The 12,032-nt window shown below is 37.0% G+C and overlaps 1 protein-coding gene across 1 annotated transcript in view; it reads right to left on the minus strand.

The window, feature by feature from the left end:
* The window catches only part of MALRD1 (MAM and LDL receptor class A domain containing 1), a 759,283-nt gene that overhangs the window by 650,570 nt on the left and 96,681 nt on the right, over positions 1-12,032 (minus strand). The window contains 1 exon segment of the mRNA XM_077896425.1: positions 6,524-6,697. Within this exon segment, the coding sequence (XP_077752551.1) occupies positions 6,524-6,697 (174 nt within the window).

A 12,032-nucleotide genomic window follows, 5' to 3' on the forward strand; every position in this document is an offset into this window, starting at 1 on the left:
GTGAGAAAGAGTTCATGCAGAAGAAATGTTTCAACCATGTGTATTTCAGTTACAAATGAAGGAAAAGTGAAAAACCTCATTTTTTAAGATTCTTAAGGAAATCTGGGAATTTAAATTCCAAGTTATATGCTCTCCCTTCTAAAACTCCTTTTAAGGATCTTGCTGATAATTTGTTTTATTCAGTGATAATATAGTACTTCCTGAAAGAGCAAATTCATGCCTTGTTTTTGTTTTCAGGAACCAAACAACTTATAACTGTTGCTTACAATCAAATGATAATACTTTTTTTTATATATATATATATCTGAAAAACCAAGGTAAGCATTTCCAGAAAAATACTCAATTAGCATATTCACATTTTGGTTCTTTGATATCTCGTTTTTTTTTTTTTTAAAGGAATAACAAGAAAATATGTGAATCTAAGAGGAAGTGGAGAAAGTAGGAATAAGAAAAACTGAAATATAGGGACGCCTGGGTGGCTCAGCAGTTGACTGTCTGCCTTCACCTCAGGATCCTGGGATCAAGTCCCATACTGGGCTCCCCTCAGGAAGCCTGCTTCTCCTTCTGCCTGTGTCTCTGCCTCTCTGTGTCTCTCACGAATAAATAAATAATTTTTTTATAAAAAGAAAAACTGGAATATATTAATTTTTGAATGATGGTGTCAATAATAAGAGCAACCACAAACTTATTTAAAGCTTACTGCAAACCAAACACATTCACTTGTTTAAACCCTGTGAAGATGGTATTATTTTCATCCATTTTAAAGTAAAAGAAACAGAAGCTCCAAAGGTGAAGTAATTGGTTGAAGGTCATATATCTAATAAGAAAAATATGTAACCTGAACCATTAATGATTAGGCTATACTGCACTGCTAGAATAAAATAAAAAAAAAATAACTAGTCTTTAGTAGATGCTGCAGAACAAAGCTGTCTGCTGTAACAATATTCAATGCAGTCCTAAATAAAGAAGGCTGAGGACATTGTAACTTTATAGACTAGACCAGCTTTTACTATTGTATTATAAATCTTACCCTTCACTGAATCTTCAAATAATGTCAGGAAATTATTATTGATTTATATCATGGACTGATAAAGAATGAACATGGTATCAATCATTGTGGAAAATCTCACAAAAGGGTCATTTCAAAATGAAGTCTAAAATATGACACAATTATGTATTAATAGGAAACTCAAGAAAAGTAGATCAGCTGGAAATCAATGGACAGTACTCAGAGAAAGAACCACCTTTAAATATTAAAACTAAGAGCAGTTAAGGGAAAAAATAAATTGTAAATGAAGTGAATATATTTCTGTAAAAGCTCAAAATATCCAATGAGCAGACCAAGTTAAAACAGATGGAAAATAATACTATTAACTATTTGACTTATCTCCATCCAATAAAAAAAAAATATAAGAAAGGGAGAGATACTGAAATGGTGTTAATTTGCTGTTCTTGGGATGCCTGGGTGGCTCAGTGATTTAGCATCTGCCTTTGACTCAGGGTGTGATCCTGGAGTCCCAGGATAGAGTCCTGCATCAGGTTCCCCACAGGGAGCCTGCTTCTCCCTCTGCCTGTGTCTCTGCCTCTCTCTCTCTCTGTGTCTCTCATGAATAAATAAATAAAATATTTTTTTAAAAATTTTGTTGTTCTTATAAAGAACAAGCCTTACCCTTTTCCAGCAGGAAGAATAAAAGCCCTACCTAAGTAAGGGTGCCTATTTTCTAAGAAACTCAAAGTGATTTGTAGTCTGTTGTGATGTCTACAAGAGACATCAAAAGTACCACACTGCATTAGAAGTTCATGGCTAGAAGGGGACACAGACGTCATCCAGGTTGATGCCTTTCTCCTTCCCGGTGTTTGGATTAGACTCCACTGTCTAAATATGTTCACAGTTTAGTCACATTGAAGGATAGTCAGGTGGTTACTGAGGTCACCCTTAAATGATTCGGTCCACTAAAGTGCCAAAGAAGCCCATTCCCAAGAACATAAACTTTAAATATTTGAATATTTAAAAGCTAGATTGACTATTTATAGAGTACCTTTTGCAACTGTTGTTGCTAAAAGAATGAAGTAGAATTGCACCTAGCTAGAATCCTCATGCATATTTTCATGTTTTTAAAAATGCATTTTCAGAAAATAGGTTAAGGACAACATAAAATCTGCAATTTTTCTTCCAGCAGAAGACAAGAAAAGGAATAGAAATGGGTACAAAGAGGACCTGTATCTTTATGTGCACACACGTATTAACATTATAAGGAAACAAAATGCTAATAGATCATTCTGATATGTGAATACAAAGATATCTGCCCCTCTCTGTATTGTCTACTTATTTGAAATATTTTATATATAGTGATAATATATTAAATACTACCCTGTGTACGTATCTATGTGTGACTGTGTATATTTATGTATCGTGTGTGTGTGTCTACATGAAATCTGGACTGATTCACACCAGAATGTGAACACTGGCCTGCAATTCCTTACCTCAAGTCTTTGGGGCCAGCTGGGTTTTGAAATTTGAACAGGTTGGAGTTGAGAATGTTAATTTGAGAAACACCGTGTATATGACGTGATACCCTCAGTAGAGACTGGGGGCAGTAGTATCTAATCAAAAACATCTCCCTAAATGAACTGCCTAAAGACCTCACACAGGTTCAGGTGAGGTTAAGTTTTTCTTCTAAATTGTTTTTTCAAAAGCTTACCGTTTTCTAAATTTTAATTTTCCAAATTTTTGGTTAGAGATTGGACCTAGGGTGCCCAGGTGGCTTAGTTGGTTAAGCATCTGCCTTTGGCTCAGGTTATGATCTCATGGTCCTGGGATTGAGCTCCACATCAGGCTCCCTGCTCAGCAGGGAGTCTGCTTCTCCCTCTCCCTCTGCTGTTCCCCCTGCTTTTGTTCTCTCTCGCTCACTGTCAAAATCTTTTATTTTTTAAAAAGAGAGAGATTGTGGACCTATAATGGGCTTCTTAAATGATGAAAACTGAAGGAATTCTTATTTCTGTTTCTTATTCACCTGCAGTTTCTAAAACAAACATACTACAGCCAAGTAATAGGACTAAGGGGGACAGAGCAGAGACTAAAAACTTCTCAGGGGTGAAATAAGACTTATAGCAAGAACCCAGAACCATGTGCTCCCCTCAAAGGCCATCACAATTAAGCAGAGGCTGATTGGGGGTAGATTAGGAACTCCAACTGGGGAGAGAGAAAAGTCAACATGGTGAGCTGAGACTCCACAGACAGGAATGAAGATCTAGCAGAGCAGGGGTTTTTTTGTTTGTTTGTTTGTTTGTTTTGTTTTGTTTTGTTTTGTTTAGAAACACATCACAAATCCAGTGCTGCCCAATTATAAAATCCTATCAAACCATTGGTCAGCCTACAAACCAGTTGGTATGCCCCAGATAATAAAGAGCAGTTTCACTTTGCACTGCAAAGCAAAACGCGAACCAGAACCCCAAAGGAAGAAATACTCCAGAGGAATAAAGACGTTACCTTCAATAATGGTGATAGGTAAATGAGTGCCTGCAGGCTCAGAAAGGAATGGCAGGCATTTCAACTCAAAATGTTTCTAAAATAACTGGTTCTAGCAGAAGACATTCTGGTTTAGTTTCTTTTTTTTTTTTTTTTTTTATTAAGACCTTTAGACTAGCTTTAGGTTCACTGCAAAACTGAGGAGAAAGTATAGAATTTTTTCCTATAACTTCTGGCCCAACACACACACAGTCTCCCCATTATCAACATCTCCCGGGGTGCCTAGATGGCTCAGTTGAGCATCCAACTCTTGATCTCAGCTCATGTCATGATCTCAGTGTTGTGAAATCAAGCCCCACATTGGGCTCTACGCTGGGAGTGAAGCCTGCATAGGATTCTCTCTCCCTCTCCCTCCATCCCCCTACCCCACACTCTCTTGGAAAACAAAGGAAAAAACAAACCAAAAAATTCATCTCCTACTGGAGTGGGACATGTGTTACAAATGATGAACCACAAAAATCACCCAAGGCCCATTGTCTACATTATGGTCCATTCTCGATATTGTACATTCTATGGGCTTGGAAAATGTATAACATTTGTCCATCATCAATCATATTATCATACAGAGTATTTTCACTGCCCTGAAAATCCTCTCTGCTCAGGACACGTTTGTGGCTCAGTGGTTGAGCATCTGCCTTTGGGTCAGGGTATGATCCTGGAGACCCGGGGTCAAGTCCCACATCAGGCTCCTTGCATGGACCCTGCTTCTCCCCCTCTGCCTATTTATCTGCCTCTCTCTGTGTGTGTTTCTCATGAATAAATAAATAAAATCTTTAAAAAAATCCTCTCTGCTCTATTTATTCATCCCTCCTCTCTCCTTGCACCCAACCCCTGACAACCACTGATCTTTTTACTTTCTCCCTGATTTTGCCTTTTCCAGAATGCTATATAGTTGGACTTAGAAAGAAAGTAGCCTTTTCAGGTTGGCTTCTTGCACTTAGTAATATGCACCTGAGGTTCTGCCATGTTTTTTTCATGGCTTGATAGCTTATTTCTTTTTAGTGCTGAATGATATTCCATTGTCTGGAGGTAACACAGCTTATTTATCCATTTACCTACTGAAGAACATCTTGGGATGCTTCTACATTTGGGCAATCATAAGGTAATCAGGAATAATTATTCAAGTGCACGTTTCTGTGTGGAAAAGGACATTCTGTTTAATTCCCAATAATGTCCATTAACAATGGACTCTCAAAAATCTTCACGCTGAGTTTCATTCTAACTAAATGCAAACCTAATGAAAATAATGTTATACAGAATATAAATAAATGAAGCAAGGGATCAGACTGTTCTGAGTTTATTTGTTCTGTCACATGTAATGGAGATTGGCATTTACATGATTCCATGACTGGCTTTTACTATTTTCCTATTAAGAGTTACAATTCATAGTATTCTTGTATTAGATGTGGGAGTGCAGTCATAAATATGGTCCTTGAGAATCAGGGAGTTTAGAGACCTGGGTAAAATAGCTTCTAAACTCTGAACCTAGAGTTCTGGTCAAGAGGAGACTTCCTTTCAAAACTAATATTTACTGAGTGTCTACTATGCCCAGGTAATGTCCAAGTGATAAACACAGCAATAATAAGAATTTTGTGTGTTTATGCCAGAATATCTTCTATGTGCTTCATATATAAAAATCATTCAATTCTCACAATAGTCCTAGAAAGAAGAGAATATTGGCTGGAGTCCATATTTATTCTCTCTTCCTCCTACTTCCATGAGCAGGAATTTCCCTGCAATAACACTGCTGTTACTGACCTCTTAGTCTCTCCCATGGAGAGGAGGATTTAAGTGATTTGTGATGTTAGAAGAATAAACTGGATGTGCTAAACTCATGCTGTGTGTCTCCCATTCAACTCCCACTCTCTTTGGACACATACACTCTGATGTTAGCTCTGGCTAATAGTAATAGGTTTCCCCCAAAGTATGAGTCCTGGATTTCTTTGGCAGAATTTGTTGTTCTTTGGGTGAATATGTTTATTCTGAGGTGAAGCGTTATTTAAACATATGGCTGCAGATTCTAAAACCACCTTCTCTAAAATATTTTTCTGTTTGACTTATTTATCTTAACTGGTTCAGAGATGAGGACCAATGAGGTACGTTATTTATTAGCAGCTCCTAACACCCCAACAATGAGCCTCACCCCCTATTTAACAGAAGAAACAAGCACAGAGGGATTAAGCAACTTCCCCATGATTGTACAATTGGCTTGAACCCTGGACTCCAGAGCTGATGTTTATGGCTACCATTTTAGCTTTAATACTCAGACTCCCCTTAAGTATTGCTTTTACCATCACTATGGTTTTAACAGATAGGTAAATGTGAGGCTCAAAGATATAACAGTCACTTGGCAACCCAGGACCTAAGCAGAGATCAAGAGTCAGACCACCTAATTCCAAAGGCTGTGTGTTTTCTGCTATATTCTATCACCCAATCTAGTTCCTAAAATCACTCCTTTCAAATGTCATCGAGAAGGAAGCCATATCCAAGAGGGTGGAAATGTGGGCACCAATCAGATTACCTACAGTTGCCTTCTTTTATCACTAACCAAGAAAATGATATAAAAGATTCATAAAAATTCTCAATATTAATAGGCAGCAGAAAATTAGGCATTAGAATTAAAATGTGAACATAGTCCAAGCTAGGTTTTTTCACCACCTCATATAATCTGCCATCCTCACTTTTAAAAAATAAATATTTTCCTATTAAATTACTTCTCTCTCTGTCATTGTATTTAGCTCTTTGGGTTTTTTTCTTGTCCTCCTATTCAATTCTTATCTCTACTTTCACCAAGTGTCCACACGTAAGTCTTGAGCACTCAGTCAATTAACATCTGTACTCATCCCTGATTGTCAATATGTTTGCATTATTGATATCTGATAAATCTATGGGATATATGTGTTATATATGTGCTACATTGTTCTCTGAGAAATAAATTAGTATTACATTAGCATCTCCTGATGAGTTGCATTAATTTCTTATGTGCTTGCTTACCTGAAAAGGTAAGGTTGATTCTCCAGGCTTCACATAGAGATTAATTTTTGCTTGTTTCCACTGAGATTTGGAGATTCCAATTAGATCACCTTGCTTTTGCAAATCCCCATCCAGTGATGTTCTTGTAAAAACTGAGAGACGTGAATGCTGAGACAAATGATACCAAAATCGCACCTGTTGGAAATGTTTTTGAATTACATAAATATCCCATTTACCTGTATCCAACAGCTTTTCTATAATTAAAAATATCACAAACTATCCCTTCTGTTAAATATAATCTCAATTATTGTTTTCTCCAAATATACAAGCCCAAAAAATGCTAAGTAATTATTTTGTCTGCCTTTGCACTCTCCCCTTAAGAAAAGGCTTAAAGTGCAGATGCCTGGGTGGTTCAGTTGATTAAATGTCTGCCTTTGGCTCAAGTCATGATCCCAGGGTCCTGGGACTGAGCCCTACATCAGGCTCCCTCTTCAGCAGGAAAGCCTGCTTCTCCTTCTCCCTCTGTCCCTGTGATTGATTTCTTGCTTACTCTCTAATGAAAGAAAGAAAGAAAGAAAAAAGGGTGGGTGGGCTCAAAGTGACTCTTCTAACTAGTATTTTTAACACATGCCACCAAGATGTCTAAAGAAATAGGACATTAGCACACCACTAAGACAAGTTTGAGGACACATTATTTGTCCACACCATCATGGGCAGTACCACCCTGTTCCCACAGAAGTTTCCATGGTCTTTCCTTCTGTGGAAGGACTCTTCTCTCGTTTCTTATAAATCTGAGGAGGTACACATTCTTAGTGTATAAATTCAGGCTTTACTTATACTTTTTCCTTGATGTCTCAAATACCAAACCAAAAAAAAAATATATATTTTCTTGAAAAATTATTTTCTCAGGTAAAAGAAAACTGTAAGGAGTCCTTTTCATTAATTCTTTCTCATGGGGACACTATCAAAGAACTTGGGAGCTCATATAACACTGTTAAGTCATAATTTAATCAAGTAAGAAACCATCCTTGAGGAGGGAGGTGATCATTTCACCTCCTAATCACTATTAGGGATGACATAATTAATCTAAGGTTTTGAGTGCCTAACTAGGTAGTAAAAAAAAATGTAAAGAATTATTTTAGTGCTGACAGCAATAGCTACAACATGGAATTCAGGACTCTCATTTATTCAATCAATGTTTACTGAGCATTTTCTAAGTAAAAGGTACTATGTGAGGCAGAAATTAATTCCCTCAATGGCTGGATGATTCACTCTATAAAACACATTGACAAAATCTCCATAAACACAAGTTTAGACAATTTTTTTCTTCTCCTATCTTCAAAAAGTGCACTTTAGGACTTTCTAAGAAAGCACAACATTCAGAGATGAAGAGTCTCAGAAAAAAAAAAAAAAAGAGTCTCAGAAATAAAATTTTTATCTTTGGATTCAAAGGGATTCCTTTTCTGTTGCACTATATTTTAAATTCTTGTTTTTTTTTTCCTTCACTGCTATGGTTTTGTTACATGGACAGATACCTCCCATTTCATGGTACCAATTTCAGAAGAAATTCAAGTAAAAAAAAATATTTGTTAAGATTTGACAGAGAGTGAGCACGAGCAGGGGGAAGGGCTGAGGGAGAGTGAGAATCTCAAGCAGACTCCCTACTGAGTGTGGAACCCAAGGCGGGGCTCAATCTCACAACCCTAAGATCACGATCTGAGCCAAAAAGCAAGAGTCAGATGCTTAACCAACTGAGCCACCCAGGCACCCCCTGAAGTCCCCCCAAAATTTTAGATGCTCTTTTAAAAAGTCATCTAGCTTAAAGAAGTATTCTCTGTTCCAAAGTGGTACACTTTTTTTTTTTTTTTAAGTGTCTACTCAATTGCCACCACTTGATCAAAAAATATTTTCTGGTTGTCTACTACATTTCAGACTTTACTACCATGCTCTGCTAAACTCAGATAAGCAAGGCAGGTAAGTGAGAAATGTAAAGTCAAATGCAAGTGCTTGATTAGATTCTATGGGAGGGGAAGATTTAGGTTCCTCAACCACAATTACCTACTAGATCCCTGCAAAGTTTCAGCATGGTCCAAGCTTATTATTTTTTAAAGATTTTATTTATTTATTCATGAGAGACACAGAGAGAGAGTGAGGCAGAGACACAGGCAGAGAGAGAAGCAGGCTCCATGCAGAAGCCTGACATGAGACTCGATCTCAGGACTCCAGGATCACATCCTGGGCCGAAGGCAGGTGCTAAACCACTGAGCCACCCAGGGATCCCTGGTCCATGCTTATAAATAAGCAAAACAGAGCTTTAACCTTAGTGTTAAAAGAAATACATATGCCCCATCAGAATAGCAAGCTGTCAAACTGTCATTCAGTACATCACCAATGCTACTGTATTCTAATAGTGTATTAAGAATAAATACCAGGGCACCTGGGTAGCTCAGTCAGTTAGTTAAGCATCTGTCTTCGACTCAGGTCATGATCTCAGAGTCCTGGGATTGAGCCCCATGTCGAGCTCCCTGCTCAGCTGGGAGTCTGCCCCTCCCCCTCTCCATCTGCCCCTCTCTCCCACTCCTACTGTGCTCTCACTCTCTCTCTCTCAAATAAATAAAATCTTTAAAAAAGAAAGTAAATCCCAATGGGATCTATATTTAATAGGATAAGAGCTTAAGCTATATTTAATTTACTCCTTTAAGAGACTTGGCATTGTAGACAATTAAGGAGCTTATTAGCTCCTTAGCTAATTATAGACCAAGCTTTTAGCTTATTATAGACCAAGAAACCTTCCATAGATTTTTTTTCAAGTTTAATATTCATAAGGGTGAAATCACTGAACAAAGTCATTAATACAGCTGTGATTTCAGATAGGCACTTGTCAAGTGTGCAACCTCTGTGGCTTTCAAGCTAATACACACTAGTAGAACACTAAGCCATGAACCCAACATCATGATGTATGCTTGAAGTCCTCGCAGAATTAAAGCAGTTTGTGTTTAGTAGGTTTTCAGTTAATAGATATATTTTTGAAAGAAGAAAAAGGATGGGTAGGACTATTAGCATCAATGCTTCAGTAAACATCTGTACTTTCCCAGAGAGTGAAAGAAGCTGCGCTGTGTCAGAAAAGGTATAAAGTATTAGGGGTCTTTAGGGACTCCAGAGTTTGATGGGGGGAGAGGGGGAATGAAAAGAAAAGGGAACAGGGACACCTGGGTGGCTCAATCAGTTAAGCATCTGTCTTCAGGTCAGCTCACAATCTCAGGGTCCTGGGATTGAGCCCTGAGACTGCTGCTCAGTGGGGAACCTGGTGCTCCCTCTGCCCCTTCCCACCACTCATGCTCTCAGGTAAATAAAATCTTAAAAAAAAAAAAGTATTAGAAAAGGGAATATTTAACTATAATGTGTATATCGGCAAAGGTGTGCAAAGTGTGTGGCTATACATATGTAACTTAATTAAAATGAAACTAAATAAAAAATCCAGTTCCTTGGTTACACTCATTACCTGTTAAGTGCTCAATAGCTATATGTAGTTAGTGGCTATCATATTGGACATAGCAGAGAAAAACTTCCATTGCCACAGAAAATTACCTTTAAAAAAACTATGAAACAGGTATATTAAAAGTATAACTATTTAAGATTTACTACTTATTTCAAAATGGAATTATTTTTATGATTCATACCTGATTCATTAAAAAGTAGTAAGATAAATGTTAATATTAAATAATATTATTTCTCTTGGTTTTTCACTAAGACACACTTTATATAGACACTGAATTACAATGTTCAAAGCAATTTCACATGGTTAAAAAAAAAACTTTCAACAATGCAGTTCCTTTAATTGCAAATTAGAGGGGGGAAAATGAAGCTCGGACTAATCTATTGGTTTAAATTGTATTCTCTGTGCATTATTTTATATATTTTTTAAATAGCCAATCATTCATTTTTACAAAAGGAAAGGATTTTATTTTGTATTAATAGTTATTGTACAGGTTATGAGTACAGGTGAATAAGCTGGAAAGTATGATGGCCTTGGCCACACCACTTGCTCTTTGGTTCCTGCAGGGCTTTGTGACATTGTCCAGAGGAGTGGCCAGCTCCACACAGGAGTAACTAGGCTCTCTGATACTTAACTCTATGAAGGACCTAACAGGGCATTATTAATGAGTTTAAAATAATTTCTTCCTCTTTCTATTTCATTCGATTTTGGTCTGTGCCCAACTGAAACTCTACTCTTCAACGGTTCTGCTTCTTTCCTCAGTCGTCCTAGAATCTTTCTTTCAACTACTCCCCTATCTCACACTCCCTTGGCCAGATCTTTATACCCTCTCTCTATCTCTGCTTTCTCTGATTCACGTCAGAGTCTGTCTAGTATATGAAACATCTGTTTTACCTTCTGTTTTACCTTTAAGATCTAGAATAATAGTTTTAAAAAAAAGAAGGAAAAAGAAAAAAGAAAAAGAAGAGAGAGAAAAGAAGATATATGTAGCTCCTCAAAATTCAACTGGGACTAAGTTCGTGTTGGGAGGGGGATCATTTATCACACACACACACCCTCTCAACATTACCACAGTGACTTTTCTGACTCCTAGTCATAATTATGTTTTTGCTTGAGTATTCTTCATCTGAATAAGCTTAATTAGAATCTTCGGTAAAATGTAATGTTTTCATTTAAATGACTAGCCTCCATATGTTTTGCTCATGTACAGGTGGAGAGTAATTGTTCAGCTTTTCCCCCCATATACTGTTGCCCTCTCTAGAATACATCCCATACTCTAATGTCTATCCTTGGATTAAACAGAATAATCAGAGAATGAAGTGTGATCGTACCATTGCAAGCTCCACTCCATAATTTTTATTATTATTATTTTATTTATTTGTTTGTTTTTACTAAATTTCTCCACGTGAGTTCATCACTCTAGTTGGGGAACATTTTAAGACATGGCGTTTCAAAACTCAAGAGAATTATTATTATTATTGTCATGGTGTACTTACCCTCTTGAAGCACTTAACACTGAATTGCTGTCAGAATGCCTAAATTGTCATTTCATTAGGGCAAAGCATGTACTTAGGTTGTCCCTATTCCCAGCATTGAGGGCTGTAATCAGCAAGGAACAGGTAAGCAATATGCATGTACTGAATCAGAGAAAGAATGTTTACATTGTTATCTCTGCGTACATTCAGGAGATGATTCTCAGGAGAACTATTTTTTTGCTTTATTTTGTTATTTTTACTGCCTTGAATATAAACCAAATGATGATTCATCTGTCTCTATTGGTTGCTGGAAAACTTAGTTCAAACATATAGCTTGGCTCTAATAAACCTTATTTGTGGAACCAACCCATTTCTTGCCTCACCTATTTTTACCCTGATAACCTCATCCAGTCTTTTAAAATTTTTATTATCTTTTAAAGAATATTAAAACAAGTGCAAAATAAGTTGGGGAGTTTTTTTTTTAATAGACTAACGCAAAGAAGGTTGGAAAGCAGAAGCTTTGTGTTATCAACCTTCCTGTCTTTAATTGTGAAGTCCT

Source organism: Canis aureus, chromosome 5 (assembly GCF_053574225.1).
Source record: "Canis aureus isolate CA01 chromosome 5, VMU_Caureus_v.1.0, whole genome shotgun sequence".
NCBI lineage: Eukaryota > Metazoa > Chordata > Mammalia > Carnivora > Canidae > Canis > Canis aureus.